The 18,896-nt window shown below is 46.5% G+C and overlaps 1 protein-coding gene across 7 annotated transcripts in view; it reads left to right on the forward strand.

The window, feature by feature from the left end:
• The window catches only part of SLC5A11 (solute carrier family 5 member 11), a 65,214-nt gene extending 49,061 nt beyond the window's left edge, over positions 1-16,153 (forward strand). For 6 of the 7 annotated variants that reach the window (XM_023516716.1, XM_023516717.1, XM_003795742.3 and 3 more), the window contains 6 exons: positions 8,192-8,299; positions 8,559-8,709; positions 11,227-11,395; positions 13,457-13,672; positions 14,310-14,478; positions 15,860-16,153. In XM_023516716.1, the coding sequence (XP_023372484.1) occupies positions 8,192-8,299; positions 8,559-8,709; positions 11,227-11,395; positions 13,457-13,672; positions 14,310-14,478; positions 15,860-16,065 (1,019 nt within the window). In that variant the 3' untranslated portion in view covers positions 16,066-16,153. The remainder of the gene's footprint in view (positions 1-8,191; positions 8,300-8,558; positions 8,710-11,226; positions 11,396-13,456; positions 13,673-14,309; positions 14,479-15,859) is intronic. The other variant, XM_023516719.1, reaches the window with a different exon arrangement.
• The last annotated feature ends 2,743 nt before the right edge of the window (positions 16,154-18,896 follow it).

Here is an 18,896-nt window from a genome sequence, read left to right on the forward strand (position 1 = left end):
TGCCTTCTCCTACACGAAGTTGCTCAGAAGTAAAAAAAAGGGTAGGATGAAAATGGTCTATAGGCTTGGCGGCCGTAACACATTGGTTACGGCGCTGGCCACATAGGCTGGCAGGTTTGAACCCAGCCCAGGCCAGCTAAACAACAATGACAACTGCAACAAAAAATAGCTGGGTGTTGTGGTCCCAGGGTGTTTAGTCCCAGCTACTTGGGAGGCTGAGGCAAGAGAATCACCTAAGCCCAAGAGTTTGAGGTTGCTGTGAGCTGTGACTCTGTGACACTCTACCCAGGGTGACATAGTAAGATTCTGTCTCAAAAAAAGTAAAACTAAATAAAATAAATAAAAATATTAAAAAAAAAAGAGAGAAAGAAAATGGTCTATAGCTGGCCCAGCAGATAGTCAAAATAATTTAGGACCCTTACGAATCAGGAGAAAAGAGATGGGGAAGAGAAATAGAGGATGTGGTCCACGGTGCGAGATTCGGGGATCGTGTTCCTCCAGCTCAGGCGGGATGAAGAACCCAAATAGCCACTGCTCTTGCTTCCAGGGAAGGGCCAAAAGGCTAAGCAAAGTCCAGACGGAATAAAAACTGGGATCTGCGTTTTGTGGTGACTGGAAGAGCAAGGCTTGGCACATGAGCAATGAACGTGGCTTCAAAAAAGCAGCATTCATGGCGTGCTTGCTAAGGGCCAACCCCCATGAAAAGAGTTTTATGGTAGACTGCAGTGATCACGAATACGGGCTCTGACCTGAACTGCCCAGACCTGCATCTTTTTTTGCCACTTACAGGCTATGTGACTTCATGTAAATCATTTAATCACTCTTTGCCTCCATTTCCTCACTTGTAAAGTGGAAATATTTTATTTTCCTTTCTTTCTTTCTTTCTTTTTTTTTTTTTTTTTTGTAGAGACAGAGTCTCACTTTATCACCCTTGGTAAGAGTGCTGTGGTGTCGCAGCTCACAGTGTCACAGTGATTCTCTTGCCTCAGCCTCCCGAGTAGCCGGGACTACAGGCACCTGCCACAATACTCGGCTATTTTTTTGTTGCAGTTCAGCTGGGGTCAGGTTTGAACCTGTCACCCTCGGTATATGGGGCCAGCACCCCACTCACTGAGCCACAGGCGCTGCCCAGAAATAGTATTTCCTAACACTGGCTCGGTGCCTGTAGCTGAGTGGTTGGGGCAGCCACATATGCTGGGGCTGGTGGGTTCGAACCCAGCTCGGGTCAGCTAAAGAACAATGACACCTACAACAACAAAATAGCTGGGCATTGTGGTGGGTGCCTGTAGTCCCAGCTACCTGGGAGGCTGAGGCAAGAGAATCACTTAAGCCCAAAAGTTTGAGATGGTTGTGAGCTGTGATGCCACAGCACTCTACTGAGGGTGACATAGTGAGACTTTGTCTCAAAAATTTTTTTTCCTAACACTTACAGCAGGTCCTAGCATATGGCAAGCACTATATGTGTTCACTATTATTTGTTTTATACGTATATCATCTCCTTTCATCCTCAAAACAACCTTATGAGGTTGGTATTATTACTGGTATTTTCATCTTACAGAGGAGGAAACTGGAGTTAGAAGAAATTAATTAATTCATTTTTTATCCATGTATTCCACACATATTTTGAAAGCCAGTTATCTCCTAGGCCGTATTCTAAAGGACTTTGCAGCTCCATAAGTGGACACACAGTGTCCATGCTGTAGGGCAGTGGTCCTCAGCCTTCCTAATGCCTCGATGTATTTTTATTGTTACAAACGGGTTGCGATCTGCAGGTTGAGAACCGCTGTAGTGGAGCTTATATTCTAGCAGTGGAGGACACGACAGAGATAGGTAAATACATTAATGAGATTATTAGCTCAGTGGGTAGGACTCTGGCACATACACTGAGGCTGGCGGGTTCAAACCTGGCCCGGACCTGCTAAACAACAATGACAACTGCAATAAAAAAATAGCCAGGCATTGTGGCAGGCACCCACAGTCCCAGCTACGTGGGAGACTGAGGCAAGAGAATTGCTTAAGCCCAAGAGTTTGAGGTTGCTGTGAGCTGTGACACCATAGCACTCTACCCAGGGTGACAGCTTAAGACTCTGTCTCAAAAAACAAAAAACAAAAAAACAAAAAAAAAAGAGAGAAAGATTATTACTGATTGTGCTAAGTGCTAGGAGGAAGATAAAAGGGAAGACATCACGGGGGTGCTGGACAGAGGCTACTTCTGACGGGCTTTCCAGGGAAGTCCTCTCTGAAGAGATAATGGTTGATCAGTGTGGACGGTTGAAAGCATATTTTAGGGTGGGGTCAACCAGGTTAATGATGGATTGGATGTGGGAGTGAAGGAAAAAAAGAGAAATCTATCACGCCTGTAATCCTAGCCCTCTGGGAGGATGAAGCAGGTGGATTGCTTGAACTCAGGAACTCGAGACCAGCCTGAGCAAGTGTGAGACCCGGTCTTTACTGAAAATAGAAAAATGTTCCAGCTAGTTGGGAGGCTGAGGCAAGATCTCTTGGGCCCAAGAGTTTGAGCTGTGACACAACAGCACTCTACTGATGGTGACAGAGTGAGACTCTGTCTCAAAAAAAGAAAAAAGAAAAGAAAAAGAAAGGAATCTAGAGTCACACCTGTGTTAAGTGACTTGCCAGATGTCACTGGGCTAGTGTCTGGTAAGCCAGGATTTGGACCTAGACTACCTGGTTCCAAAACTTGACCCTGAGTCATGTAAATCACATCTGCACCCTTGGAGGGACATCTAGGGGATCAATAACATGACCCTGACCATCTCCCTGAACAGTCACCCAGCCAATCAACAGTCATTATCAAATGAGACGTAAAAACCACATTTCTTGAATCTAAGGACATTGCAATATAGCTGCTGAGTCTGGCACTCATGAAAAAATAAGATAAACTATCTATTAAAACAGTCTATCATACGGTACAAGCCATACTTCCCGAGGAGTTTCAGAGAGTGAGGAAGGGCAGAGAGGGTGAGGTGAGCACTGTGTAGTTGAAGCTTCTCTCTCACCACTGCAGGCCTAGGCCAGTGTTTCTCAAAGCGTGTTCCCCACGTAGCAGCATCTTCTTGGAACTCATTAGAAATGCAAACTCTCAGGCCCTGTGCAAGACCAGCTACATCAGAACCCCAGAGAATGGGGCCTGGCCATCTCTTGTTTTTCTTTGAACGCTTTGATTACTACTTTTAATTTTGTTTTCCTGGTGGCTGAGGGTCCTGTGCTTTTATTATTATTTCTAACTGTAAATATTTACAGGGCACCGTGTGACATTTTGACACAAGCATACAATGCAAAATGATCAAATCAGGGCAACTAGCTTACTTACCACCTCAAACATGTGTCATTTCTTTGCATGGGGAACAATCAAAGCCTGCTCCCCTCGCTATAAGAAAAATACACAGTAGACTGTTGTTAATTATAGTCACTCTACAGCGCTGCAGAACACGACAACTTAGCCTTCCTATCCAGCTGTACTTTCATATCCATTAACCAACCTTTGGCTACCTATCTCCCCTGTACCCTTCCTAGACTCAAGTAACTCCTATTCTACTGTCCACTTCTGTGAACTCAGCCTTTTTAGCTCTCATATAGACAATGTGGTATCTGTCTTTCCATGCCTAGCTTATTTCACTTAACACAACGTCCTCTAAGCTCAAATGACAGGGTTTTGTCCTTTTTCAGGGCTATATAATAATCCATTGTGTATATGTACCATGCATCCACTCATTCTCTATCCATTCACCTGCTGATGGGCACTCAGGTTGATTCCTTATCTTGGCTGTTGTGAATAGAGCTGCAGCAGACATGGGGGTGCAGACATCTCTCCAACATACTGACTTCATTTCCTTTTGAAACACCCAGTGGTGGGATTGCTGGGTCATGTGGTACTACAGTTCTATTTTTAGGTTTTTGAGAAGCCTTCATGCTGCTTTTGGGAATGGTTGTACTAATTTACATTCCACGATGTAGACAAGTTCCTCTTTCTCCACATCCTCGCTGGCATTTGTTATTTTTTCTTTTTTTGATGATACTCATTCTAACTGGGGCGAGAAGATACCTCATTGTGGTTTTGGTTTGCATTTCCTTGATGTTTCTCTGGTCCTGAGCTCTCGTGACCCTGGGCAAAACCTTCTTCTCTACGTCCACTTGGGAATTAGCAAATATCTTTAGATAAACTTTATATGGAAATTAAGAGAGAGGCAAAACAACCCTCGAAACAATAAAACACAAGAGTCTAGAAATGCATGGAATTACAAAGCCAGTCTTCTCCAACTGAGCTATGGAATAAACTAAAGGTTTGATTCCTGGCCATATTATTTGTTTGCTAGCTCTATGATTTGGAGAACCTCTTTAAACTCTGGGCTTCTGTTTATTTGTCTTCAAAGTAGGAATAATAATATCTTCCCCCTAGAGTTGGGGAAATTAAATGAGGTGTATGTACAGTGCTTATTGCAACATATGAGTTATAGTGAACCTTCAGTGAATGTTGGAGTTGTAGAAGAAGGAGGTTTAGATTGCTACGTTTAGATTACAGAGGCAGGCTTGATTTGATAAGAGAACCCTTTCCGTAGAGGAAATGGTTGATTACAGCTTTCTGATAAGAGAACCCTCTTCATAGAGGAAATGGTTGATTGACCCAAAATAGGTGAGCAGATGTTATTGAATGGTGGGTTAATGATCACAGAGCTGTTGATTTCATTTGTAACTTGGTTCAACCAAAGAATTTCTCCGTGATGAATGTATGCTTTTAATTTACTTTATTTATTTATTTATTTTTTTTGGAAACAGTCTCACTCTGTCACCCTGGGTAGAGTACTATGGCATCATCATAGCTCACAGCAACTCAAACTCTTGGGCTCAAGAGAACTTGTGTCTCAGCCTTCCCAGTAGCTGGGACTACGGGCACCGGCCACCACACCTGGCAAGCTTTTCTATTTTTAGTAGAGATGGGGTCTCACTCTTGCTCAGGCCAGCATCAAACTCCTGAGCTCAAGCAATCCACCAGCTTTAGCCTCCCGGAGTGCTACATTTTTTTTTTTTTTTTAGATTGAATAAATAAACACAATTTTCTGCAACAAACACGCATTATAAACTTTGTGTCTTATGGTTAAAGGTTGCATTCCTAGAAGGTGAAAAAAAACTTTGTAGTTAACGATTAAATATCTCAGTGAGATTCTTGCTTCTTCTCGGCGTAACTCGAAAATACAAGTCTTTAGACGAGAGGCAGAGCCTCTACAGAGTTGAACTTAAGCGGGACCTTTAGCCTACCTTGCAGTGTTCTGGCAATGAGAAGGTATTTTCTAATCTTCTCCTAAGTGCCCTCAGAAGAGTAATAAAAAGCCAAGAACTTTGACCTTCTCAAATGCATTTTTCTCAGTAAGATTGTTTCTTCTCAATACTGTTCAGCAAATATCATTTTGATGTGCCACCTTAATGTCGTCTAAACTAGAGTTTTGGGGGCATCTACTTTGATTCCACAGCAATTACCATTGGTATTATTATTATAATTATTATTTTTGAGACAGAGCCTCAAGCTGTCCCCCTGGGTAGACTGCCGTGGCATCTCAGCTCACAGCAACCTCCAACTCCTGGGCTCAAGCGAGTCTTCTGCCTCAGCCTCCCAAGTAGCTGGGACCACAGGCGCCCGCCACAATGCCCGGCTATTTTTTGGTTGCAGCCGTCATTGTTGTTTGGCGGCCCGGGCTGGATTCGAACCTGCCACCTTGGGTGTACGTGGCTGGCACCTTAGCCACTTGAGCCACAGGCGCCGAGCCACCGTTGGTATTATTAATGATAGTCACAGCGTCTATTTTCTCCACTGCTGGAGGGTGTTAGTGGAGGGAAGGATCCCAGCATGAGAAGACGTGTGGTTGGGGGTTTATAAAGACCAGTTAGCCCTCGGGCCTCCCAGTGGATAAAAGGCCCTGGGGCCATTTCTGTTTCTTAGCTCTTTTACTATACCAAAAGAGTAAATAAGGATATAGCAATACTATCTTTCAAAATCGTGGTGTACTTTACCTGTTTATGTTTAAATAACAGAAATAAAAATACGGGAACTGAATACATCCCCTCCTTTGGAGAATTGCCAAATGTCGGCATTGGAGGCTACTCTGAATTTGTTGCCCTGACATTGATGTTGCATTGGAAGGAGGATTGGAACGGGTATGAGCAGGGAAGGGCTCCGAGCCTGCCCCCAAACTGAGCTTCAGGGCAGGGCCCACTCACTCAGGATGATGGGCTGAAAGGCCCTGTTACCTCCAAATGAGGAGGAAGGACTGAAATCCCTGTGGATTGAGCAGAGGGAGGGTCTGGGAATCATTTATGGGAGTCACACCTAGAACAACTTGTTAAAAGAGGCTTGAGAAGCCATAAGGGACCCCCTGGGCTACACAGGGTGATGGACACTGGGACAGTGGTGAGGAACACTGATTAACTCAGATGTGAGAAGCTGGAGAGATGACAGGTGATGAGACAGGTGTCACTCAGACCCAGGAGCCAAACCACGGAGATGACATGGAGCGTTCTGAAGGTCCCAGTGGGTAGGATGAGGTTCTGGATGGAGTCACTGCCAGATTCACTGAATAGGGGAACATTACATGCTCTTGACCTTCCTTCTCAGGAAAACCAGATTGGGAGTCCAGTGACCTGGGTTTAAGTTTGCCTCCAACATGATCTTGTGGGATGATAGCATCAGGTCCCTTCCCCGCTCTAAGACCTTCTTTTCATGTGTGAAATGTAAAAGTAACCTCTGCCTTCCCCACAGAGTTATGAAAAAGATAATAATGGGATAGCTAACCTCTCTCCACAGAAATTCATTGACTGGCTGCTCTGTGCCACTCACTAAAATAGTTTTTTATTTCCTCTTCTGTCTTTGAAGCAGGAGGCCTATGCTTGAGTGCTCAGCGTGTATTCATCATAACAGAAATAGAACTAGGCCAGATGTGGTGGCTCTTGCCTGTAATCCTAGCACTGTGGGGGGCCAAGGCGGGTAGATTGCCCTGACCTCCCTCAAAGGTTCCAGACCAGCCTGAGCCAGAGTGAGACCCCATCTCTACAAAAAAAAAAAAAAAAAAAGGCTGGGTGTTGTGGCGGGCACTTGTAGTCCCAGCTACTTGGGAGGCTGAGGCAAGAGAATCCCTGAAGCCCAAGAGTTAGAGGTTGCTGTGAGCCATGATGGGCCACAGTGTGAGACTCTGTCTCAATTTAAAAAAAAAAAAACAACAGTAGAGTTAGACATGCCTGGAAGGGTGGATAGGTTTATCGGAGGAGATCAGAGCTGCTCCGGAGAGGGTAGAATTGGTACATTGAGGCAGAAGGAGAAGAGAGAAATTCAGAGCCAGCATGGTGGAGTCTGTGCGTCTAGAATGAGGAACAGTTATTTGAAAGGTGTAAGCGGTGGGGCCCAGAGATGAGAGTGGAGATGTTCAGGCAAGGTTTATTGAAAGAGGATGTTGATGGTGACCCGCCTGGGCAGTGCAAAGGTGGGGTCTGCACCCGGGGGCAGTTAGAGACACCTTTTATAGGGGGCTGGATGGGGTGGGCAAATTCCACAGCTTGCTCAGAGGGCTTTGGTGAGTTAGGGTCCTTTGGTTCGAACTTTAGGGCTGGAGCTAACTAGATCCTTTGTCTCCTTTGTCTTGGATATGTGCTCCTTTGTCTTGGAGGTGGGTTTGTGTTGGGTTGCCTTAGGCACCCCCAACACTACTGAACCCTGTGAGTCAGGGAAAGAGGGATTTTAAATATGTTTGCCATGAGGAACTTCAGTAAAGGTTCGAGTGGCTATTGTCCCCTTTTTTGGCAGTAGGGGGCAGGAGCCGTATTAGGACATCACTGTGAGATGGGCCACCAGGGTCTTAGCTTTGTGTGGGTTGCAGGAACAGAAGCTGACGCTGCGCTTCCTGCATATCAGACTCTGTTAAGTGTGTCACCTCAGCCGGTTCTCACCATCAGCTTCTGAAGTAGAGTTATGTTATTATCTGGATTTTATGGATATGGTCACTAAAGTTCAGAAAGGCTACGTTACAGGTCACAGCTGATAAAGCCCAGGCTCTTTTTGAGTTCATAAGGCTATAAACTTATATAAAATCCTGTCTTTTATATACATCTGTCTTGTGGTGCCGGCCTGTGTCCGGCCATGTTCTGGCTAAGCCCGGGGCTCCACTCTGGGCTTCTATTTCTTCTGTAGATGAAGTGGCTTGTGCAGATCCGGAAATCTGCAAGAAGATCTGTAGCAACCCCTCTGGCTGTTCGGACATCGCATATCCCAAACTTGTGCTGGAACTCCTGCCCACAGGTAATGTCCCCCAGGGCACCCAGAAGGGAGAACATCAGCTGGGCTCTGGTCTGAGATGGGGCTAAGATGGGAGGACTGAGAGCAGGCTTCAGGGCTGAGCCCAGGTCCTGGCTTTCCAGGGGGCTCTGCCCAGCCATCCCCTCTGGGGTGCTGCCTCCTCAGAGTGGAGCCCAGTGGGCCTGGGTGTCAGAGTCAGGAGAGAAGGCGGCAGCTGCTGACAGGAAAAGACCAAGGCCCCTGACCTCCCTTCTGCCCCCAGGGCTCCGTGGGCTCATGATGGCTGTGATGGTGGCGGCTCTCATGTCCTCCCTCACCTCCATCTTTAACAGTGCCAGCACCATCTTCACCATGGACATCTGGAATCACCTGCGGCGTCGGGCGTCTGAGAAGGAGCTCATGATTGTGGGCAGGTAAGGCTTCCCTGGGCAGGACTGTGGAGGCAAGCGAAAAGTCTAGATGCCTTGGGAGGAGATAACTGAGCCTACCCAGAGGCAAAAAGTCCAACCAGCAGCTTATTGGGGCTGCTCAGCCTCCCCTGATAGCAGAGAGGAGGAGCATCGGGACCCCATAGATAAGATATTCTTTCTTCAAGAGCTGTTTGATGAACACATACTATGTACTAGATACAAGGGTACATAATAAGGGCCGTGAAATGAAAAGACTCAGTTTGCCTTCTAAAGGAGGAGAAGGAAGATAAGGAAACAGATAATATAACCCAAGTGAGTGTTCTGATGGGGAAGTCAGGAGATCTGGAGATTCAGAGGAGGGGCACCAACCTGGATTGGGACCTGAGGGATGAATAGGAGTGTGCCAGGAAAAAGAGGATTGTATTCTTGGGACTGGAGGAAACGTTTCCATACAAGGCCTTTTGCAGAGTTCTGAAGCCTAATGGGAGAAACTGAAATAAGTGACATGTAAATTTTATGTAAATTACATGCAAATAATCACCTTGGGGCTCTGTCACTCTAGATGGTGCACCCCCAGGACTGTCTCGTCTTGGGTTAGGAAAAGAGTTCTTAGATATCCTGCCACAAGTACAACCCATAAAAGATTTCTTTTTTTGGAGACAGAGCCTCAAGCTGTCCCTCTGGGTAGAGTGCTGTGGCATCATAGCTCACAGCAACCTCCAACTCCTGGGCTCAAGCGAGTCTCTTGCCTCAGCCTCCCAAGTAGCTGGACCACAGGCACCTGCCACAACACCTGGCTTTTTTTTGGTTGCAGCTGCCATTGTTGTTTGGTGGGCCTGGGCTGGATTCAAACCCGCCACCTTAGGTGTATGTGGCTGGCACCTTAGTCACTTGAGCCACAGGCGCCGAGCCACAACCCATAAAAGAAAAAAAAAATGATACAATGGACTTCATCAAAATTTAAAACATTTCCACTTCAAAAGACACCTTTAAGAAAATGAAAAGATAAGCCACAGACTGGGAGAAAATATTTGCAAGCCCCATATCTGACAAAGGACTTGTGATCTCCAGGATGTCCCAAAGCTTACCCATACAGGCACCATACAGAAGGAAAATGGGAAATTATAGCTAAATATACCTTTATTTACAAAATATTCATTACACAATTTTACAAAATATTTGCAAAATATTCTCTACATTTTGGCCCTCCCTTTGCAAAATTTTGTAACAATTTTTTTTTTATTTTAGGCTTATAGGATGGTACATATGATTAGGTTACATGGTTTGCTTTTATAAGGTTAAAGTCTCAGTTGTAGTTGGATGTAGAATGACTATTTTGTAAATAAAAATATATTTAGCTACAATTTCCCATATTGCTTATGAATGGTGACTTTAGGGGCAACTTTTGGGACACCTTGTAGAACGTGTGAAGAATTCTTGTAACATCATAGGACCAACAACCAAAAGACTGGACTAGACATGTCACCAAGGAAGGTATATAAATGAGTAGGAAGTACATGAGAAGAAGCGCAACATCATTAGTCTTTGGGGAAATGCAAATTAAAACCACAGTGAGATACCACTACACACCCACTAGAATGCTATAATCAAAAAGACAGACCAGGAGGCAGAGAAGCTGGAAACCTCATACATTGCAGGTAGAGATATAAAATGGTCCAACTGTTCAAAAGCAGTTTGACAGGATCTTAAAATGTTAAACATATGATACATTTATCATACAACCTAGCAATTGCATTGCTGGAAATAAAAACATAATGGGCGCATAAAGACTTGTACACAAATGTTCATAGAAGCTCTATTCATCAGAACCAGAAGGTAGAAACAAATCCAAATGTCCACCAACCTGGCAAAGCATAAACAATGGCATGTAATGAAATATCCACGACAATGGAATACTTTATTTTTTGAGACAGAGTTCCACTATGTCACCCTCAGTAGAGTGCTGTGGTGTCACAGATCACAGCAACCTCAAACTCCTGGATTCAAGCAATTCTCTTGCCTTAGCCTCCCAAGTAGCTGGGACTACAGGTGCCTGCCACAGTGCCACAATGCCCAGCTATTTTTTGTTGCAGTTGTCATTGTTGTTTAGCTGGCCCAGTCCAGGTTTGAATCCACCAGTCTTGGTGTATGTGGCTGGCACCATAACCACTGTGCTATGGGCACTGGACCTGTTATTGTTGTTTAGCAGGCCCTGGCTGGGTTCAGCCCACAAGCTCCACTGGGCTATAGGCGCTGAGCCATAATGGAATACTTTTTAATAATAAGAAATGAAATACTGGGCTCAGTGCCTATAGCTCAGTGGTTATGGTGCCAGCCACATACACCAAGACTGAGGAGGCTGAAGCAAGAGGATCTCTTGAGCCTAAGAGTTTGAAGTTGCTGTGAGCCATGGCACTTTACCCAGGGTGACAGAGTGAGAGCGTCTTAAAAAAAAAAAAGACAGAAGTAAATGTTCAGGGAAGAAGGTACTAATTTGGGACGTCTGTCTGTCCGCACCAGGGTGTTTGTGTTTCTGCTGGTGCTGATTTCCATCCTCTGGATCCCAGTGGTGCAGGCCAGCCAGGGTGGCCAACTCTTCATTTACATCCAGTCCATTAGCTCCTACCTGCAGCCTCCCGTGGCTGTGGTCTTCATCATGGGATGCTTCTGGAAGAGGACCAATGAAAAGGTAGTTTTGGACCAGCCCTCACCCTGCAAGAACCAAGCATGCCTATGAGGACTGAGGGGTGCCGGGGCCCGCCCCAGGGGCAGGGTCCGCTAAGACCTGTGTAACCGGCCAGACCCACTGACGAAATAGAGTTAGGAATAGTGATAAAGAGACATGACTCAGTGCCTGTAGCTCAAGCAGCTAAGGCTCCAGCCACATACACCAGAGCTGGTGGGTTTGAATCCAGCCGGGGCCCACCAAACAACAGTGACAACTACAACCAAAAAGTATGATGGGTATGGATGGTGCCTATGGCTTAGTGGATAGGTCGCTGGCCCCATATACCGAGGGTGGAGGGTTTAAACTTGGCCCTGGTCAAACTGCAACGAAAAAATAGCTGGGCATTGTGGCTACACCTGTAGTCCCAGCTACTTGGGAGGCTGAGGCAAGAGAATTGCTTAAGCCCCGGAGTTGGAGGTGGCTGTGATCTGTGATGCCACAGCACTCTACCCAGGGCAGCAGCTTGAGGCTCTGTCTCAATAAAAAGAAAAAGACATGAGACACAGAGTAGAATTTTCAAAGGTGGGAGCTCAGGGGCCACCGTCCACTTGTGGGTTCCAGTAAGTGGCCCGAGTCTCTGTTCTACTCAGCTTTTATTTAAATCTCTTTGCCCAGGTGGTAAGCTGAGGGAGGGGACAAAGGCACCAGAAGTTTCTCTGAGTGAACATATCAGCTCCTATTGTTACTATTAATAACTTTAAGGACTTGAGCAGTTTTGAGGAATCTGAAACTTGAAGACTTGTGTGTGGGCAGCCTCCAGTCTAGAGTCACACACGCAGATTCCTAGGGAGGTGTTAAACTCCATTAGTTCACAGTGGAGTAAAACGCCACTGGTGTCAATCTCCTTTGAGGAATCATGGGAGAGAGGCATTTTCCTCTCATCACCACCATAGAGGATTTTCCTCTGCAATAAGGGATGTAAGCCCTCTTGCCCATATTTCAGGGCTCAAGCTGTTCCCTTGGTCTCTGCCCCAGCCAAATGCAAAGCTCCACCATGAGTATCTGCTTTGTCTGTTTAATGGGCAGCAAACGACCTAGAAGATGTATCTTTCCTAGGTTTTGCCATAATGTCTTTTACAGCCATTATTTTCCTCAGTGTTCACAGACTCACCAAGGGTATCTGTGTAAGCTGTATCCCCAATAGGCCAGAGTTTCAGGAAGGGCTGGAAACTTGTTCAGATAAGAAATTTAGCAGTGACTGCCTTAAAGGTAAACTAGCTGACTTTGCTTTTTTCCGACTCCTTCAGCTTACTTTTTAATTTTCCCTTTTTCTGGGGGTGCCCTCCCCTGCCAAGAATGGGGTCTTCTGTCCCATTCTGCCTACAGAGGGGAGACTTGGTGGAAGCCATGTGAGGGGGGCAATAGATGAGGGGGCGATAGGAGGAGACATGAGGCTGGATTGGGTGTTGTGAGGGAGGCTGAGTTCTGTGGTGGAAGACACATGGAGGGTGTTACCTGGCCTTTGACAAAACACTGTGGGGGTTCTCAGAATTATCTGGATGCATTTTTGTCATTGAACAAAGAAGCTACATTAGCAGAGAATGAGTAAATTATATATAATCGATATATTTCATCTAAAAGATAAACAGATAAGTATCTCCAGACTTTCCAAATCCCTGACCTGTGCTGTGACTGTCACAAGAAAGACAAGCTCTTTCTTTTTTCTCTGGAGACAGAGTTTCAAGCTGTCGCCCTGGGTAGAGTGCTGTGGCATCACAGCTCACAGCAACTTCCAAATCCTGGGCTTAAGCAATTCTCTTACCACAGCCTTCCAAGTAGCTGGGACTACTGGCGCCCGCCACAACACCTGGCTCTTGTTTTTTCTTTTTTGGTTGTAGTTGTCATTGTTGTTTGGCTGGCCCAGGCTGGATTCGAACCCACCAGCTCTGGTGTCTGTGGCTGGCGCCTTAGCTGCTTGAGCTACAGACACTGAGCCAAAGACAAGCTCTTGAGACAGCTTCTTGAGGTTTCTGGAGGCCCGAGCTCTTGACATCTTTAAGACGGTTTTGCTCTGATTTACAGGGTGCCTTCTCAGGCCTGGTCTTGGGCCTGTTACTGGGTTTGGTTAGGCTGGTCCTGGACTTTATATACGTGCAGCCTCTGTGTAACAAGCCAGATGAGCGGCCAGCTGTGGTGAAGAGCATCCACTACCTCTACTTCTCCATGATTCTGTCCGCAGCCACCCTGGTCATTGTGTCCACTGTGAGCTGGTTCACAGAGCCACCCTCCAAGGAGATGGTACGTTTGGGTTGATGGCTGTATCTGTCGAGATGTTTTGTTGCAAGTGTTAGAAAACTGGCCCAAACTGGATTAAGCAAAGAGGATTAATTGTTCAAAAAGCTCAGAATGATTTTCTGATTTAGGGACAGAATGATTCAGGACTCTGAAAGGGTCTTTAGAATCCATATCTCACTTCTGCTTCAATTCTTGGGCCCTATGTGAGGCCAAGCATCTTCTAGGGATATGTTCCCTTTTTTCATCATTAAGTAAACATGGGCATTTCTGTCCCAGGATTTGTAGCAAAGTTCTTGATTTCCATTGATGGAGGCAGCTCAAGACAAGTGCTTACCCATGAACCAATACGATCCCTGTGGCCAGAGAGAGGGATGATCTGAAACATAGACCCCTGAGTCCCTCAGTTCTTTGGGGCCAGAGTTCAGGTCTGAGGACTAGAAATGAGGGGAGGTTCAATCCCAACCTGAGAATGGGGATTACTGGAGATAGATGGGGAATAATGAGCTGGGGAAATGCCCACTGATCCTGGTGAGTACAGGGAGGTGAAGCTTATTGGAGGGTGGAGCTGAGCACGGACAGTGAGAAAAGGACGGTGGCCCCTCCCCCTGCCCACATCTCTGGAGTCATCTCTGTTCCTCAGGTCAGCCGCCTGACCTGGTTCACTCGTCATGACCCCATGGCCCAGAAGGAAGAACAGGTGCCACCAGCAACTCCTCTGCCTCCTAGCCTCTCTCAGAATGGGACACCAGAGGCCAACAGCACCAGAATCCAGTTTGATGTTCAAGAAGACGTGTCCAAAATCCACAGCGGTGAGTGCCTCTCTCCTCCATTATAATAGGAACTTCAAGAAGCACTATGTGTTTAGGAGGAAACTTCTATAAAATCACAAGCCAGAAAAGAGACAGACTTGGAATTTTAGCAACCCCTGGCTCCAGTGTCTGGTCCTTCCCATGTTCCAGCCACCAGAAAGGGGTTTATTAGTAACCTTCAACAGAAACCTCAGATGGGCAGTAATAGCCAACACTTGCTGAGCACCTGCTAAAGTGTGGTTCATCACTCCCCAAGCACCCTGCACGGCAGGCTGGAACACTGCTAGCATTCTCTGCTCTCAGAATGGCAGCTGGCAGACATATTGGGTTTAGCCCACCTACGTTTTAATAAAATGTGAGTGAATGTTTAAAAGTTGAGAGATTTAACATAAATTTCCAGATTTTCATCTTCTCTTGGAAAGTGGGAAGACCCAGAAACACTGGCCTCACCATTCTCCATGGCAAAAGTCATCTGGAGCTGTGAGACAGCTGCCCCTTAGATCTGGGATGTGTCCTACAGTTAGCCAAGGTCTCCACCAGTCCCTATTGTCTCTATGCGGCTAGGCTGTGGTTTGTCATGGTCTTTTTTTTTTTTTAACTGTGGATATGAAACCATGTCAACCTGATGTGGAAAACTCTAAGATAGATCCAGAAGGCCATGTATTTCAAGAAAAAAATGAGAGTGAGCCTATTTCTTGGTAGAGTTGAAGAATATTTCAACATGTTTAATATGCAAATTTGCTTTATTTGATTCAGATACACTACCTGCCTGGCCTTACAGACAATTGAGTTTGCAGACCCAGCTCTGAATAAAGAAACAGAGCTTCCCACAGACCTCTCATTCCCTTTAATCTCCTGGAAGGCAGTGTGACACAGAGGAGAGAACCAGACAGAGTGGGGTTCTAATCCCACCTCTGCCACTGCTTACCAGCTAGGTAGCCTCCCTCAAGTTAGTTAGTCTGAACTTTGATTTCTTCATCTGAAAGTGGTGGCAATTCTGAAAATAACCAGTCTTCTAGAATTAAAGTATTTTTTTTTCTGAGACAGAGCCTCAAGCTGAACTCTTGAGTTCAAGTGATCCTCTTGCCTCAGTTTTTTTCTATTTTCAGTAGAGACAGGGTCTCACTTTTGCTCAGGTTGGTCTCAAACTCCTGAGCTCAAGCAGTCCACCTGCCTCAGCCTCCCAGAGTGCTATTCTGGGATTACAGGCATGAGCCGCTGGTCCTGGCCCTGGAATTAAAGTATGAATGAATACATTCCAGAAAAAGTATCTAAAGTACTGACCCCAGTGCAGGGAAGATGCCTGGCTAGTGTTCCCTTCTTGCTTCTCTGGGAGACACAGCAGAGCTCTCTGACCTTTCTTTGTTGGGTTCTTTTATAGGTGATGTGAGCCCAAAGCGGTCCAAAGTGGTAAAGGTCATCTTGTGGCTCTGTGGAATGGAGAATAAGGCCATGGAGGAGCCCCCAAGCAAAGCAGAGGCTGTCATAGTTTCCCTGGAAGAAAATCCCTTCGTGAAGACCCTCCTGGACATCAACCTAATCGTCTGCATCAGCTGTGCCATGTTTCTCTGGGGCTACTTTGGTTAACGTGGGTGAACCCAGGGGTCCAAGCTCTCAGTTTATCTTCAGTGCCCCATTTTTTTTAATGAAAGAAAAAATAATAAAGCTTTTGTTTGTTTACAGGGAGGCTTCTAAGGCATTTATGGGTCATTTCAACATGATGTTAAGCTCTTTTCTTCTTGAAAGGGAACGAAGGTGAAAAGATGGGAAGAGACATGTAAAAGCTTCTTTTTCTCAGAAGATTAGTTATTTGTTTTTCCTATCTATGATGCAACAACACCCAAAATTCAAAGAGATAAACAAGCAAAGAGACCCATAGGACCTCCCAGCCTGGCAGCAGCCACAGCCCCAGGGCTGGGTGTTTTGCACTTGAACTTGCTCCAGCTCCTCTCAGTGCAAAGAAATGGGATTGGTATTCTGTCTTTTCTCTTTCGTGGTTGCCGCTTTGGGTGAAGGAAGAACCAGTTCCCAAAGCTTATCTCATTGTGATACTTGGTCCTGGATATGATTTCTTAGAATTAGACCTGAGTTCGTGCCCTGAAATTTTCATGGTATAAGAAAATCAGAGAATTAATTGTGTGCACTTTTCAAGTTCTGGCTTAGACTGTGTTTCTCTGGTTAATTCTCCACTACGATGCTTCCCTGAAAACAAGCAGCCAGAGGATGGGCATCTCCATGACAAATCTCTACTGGCCAAGGGCCAATGGGGCTTTTGACCTGAAGAGCACCCACCTCCCACTCTGTGTAGAGCCAGATATCTCAGTTTCTGCTTTAGACCCTGATAGGGCCTGTGTTTGCCACCTACAGAGCTAGAGCAAGGCAGGACCATCTCTGCCGCAGCCCAGAGCCATGAGCTGGGATACAGAAGGCTGGTGGGGTTGACCAGAGCTGCTTCCTGACAGAGCTGGAAAATGGAGTCTCAAAGGAGACTCAAGGGACTTGAAAGGAAAATGGACAGGAAACCCTGAGGCTGAAAAGCCGCTTGCCCGTATCACCTAGTCATTCAGTGATCTCTTTTGAGTTCCTGCTCGATGCTCTCAACACCTGGGACTGGCCTGATCCACAGTTACCCTGTTTCCTCGAAAATAAGACCTACCCCCCAAATAAGCCCTAGCAGGATTTCTATGCATTTGTTAAATATAAGCCCTACCCTGATAATAAGACCTAGTGATGGGTGTGGCTACACTGTATAGTCACACTATGCATTTTGGTGTGGAGACATCCCCTGAAAATAAGCCCTAGTGTGTCTTCTTGAGAAAAAATAAATATAAGACAGTGTCTTATTTTCGGGGAAACACAGTATGCATTAGCCCAGCCCCTACCCTTGCTCCAAGGCCTCATTGATTCCACCCTAATCCAAGTGATTCTGTGGGCTGCATAAAAGGCACCCTCCACCGTCCCACGCAGAGATGCATGTGCGGAACTGGCTGCTAATGTAGCTCCTTGCCAGAGTCTGAGATAGCTTCGGAGGCAGGCGGGTTCAAGGGGCAGTCTTTTTTTTTTTTTTTTTTTTTTGAGACAGAGTCTTTGTTGCCTCCTGGTAGAGTGCTATGGAGTCATAGCTCACAGTAATCTCAAACTCTTGGGCTTAAGAGATTCTCTCTTTTTTTTTTTTTTTTTTGCAGTTTTTGGCTGGGGTGGGTTTGAATCCACCACCTCCAGCATATGGGGCTGGCGCCCAGCTCAAGAGATTCTCTTACCTCAGCCTCCCAAGTAGCTGGGACGACAGGTGCCAGCCACAATGCCTGGCTATTTTTAGAGACAGGGTCGAGCTCTAGCTCAGGCTGGTCTTGAACTTGTGAACTCAGGTGATCCACTTGCCTCGGCCTCCCAGAGTGCTGGGATTACAGGCATGAGCCACTGTGCCAGGCCCCAAGGGGCAGTCCTCCTGGGGAGGGTGTCTCTAAGGACCAAAGGAGGAGAGTGGGAGGACTGGCAGCTTTCACTGTAGTCCTCAATTCTCCTGACCCTGGCCCCACACCAAGATGTCTGTTGCCCTTTTAATGAGCACCGTCACTATGGTAGCTCAGGCCACTATGTCCTCTGCCCTGGACTGCTGCCACCAGCCTCCAAGTGCTCTTCGCATCCCTAATCAGGCCCGTTCTCCAGACCCAAGTCATGTGTTCAGGTCTGACCAAGCCACTCCTCCACTTTGGATCCTTCAGTGACCTTCCAAGCTCTCAGGATGAAGTCTGAAATCCCTGATGGGAAGGACAAGACCCCTGTTGGCCAGGCCCCTCCCCAGCTTCCCCTCTGACCACTCTCCCCTTGTAGTCTGAGGTCATACCAGGCACTCCTCCTCACTTTTGGGTGCGGCACCATGGAAGGAATCAAGGTGTCCTCTAAGTAGGGTTAAATAGTGGTAAATAAGCCTTTGCCCATCCTCTTCCCTCTGCCCAAACTACCCCTCCCCCTCTTCCATCCCCTATGCTTCTTGTCTCTGCGCGGACATCACTTTTCCCAGGAAGCCTTCCCTGATCATGCCCTGGCACGTGCCCCCAAAGCATGTCACACTTTCGTACAGATGGCTTGACTGTCTGCCCAACTGCAGTGAAAGTTCCATGAAGGCAAGGTGTGTCATTCACACCGACAGCTTGGGACTCAGTGAAGTGGGGAATGATCTTCAGAACACATGAGGGGCTCCTCATCTCACACCTACCAGCCACACTCCTCCCTGGCCTGGCTGTTTACCTCTGCCCAGGTAACCAGGACCAAGAAACACTCACTGTTCCTGCACCATCTTGGCCCCTTGGGGTCTGGGTTCACGGAGGTGACCATGAACTGATCTAGTTACCTGGTCTTTCGGAATGGTGTAGCTTCCAAGTCTTCCGTGACCACAGACATTGGTCCCAGGACCA

This window comes from Otolemur garnettii, unplaced genomic scaffold (assembly GCF_000181295.1).
Source record: "Otolemur garnettii isolate 467f Iridium unplaced genomic scaffold, OtoGar3 scaffold00096, whole genome shotgun sequence".
NCBI classification, from domain to species: Eukaryota; Metazoa; Chordata; class Mammalia; order Primates; family Galagidae; genus Otolemur; species Otolemur garnettii.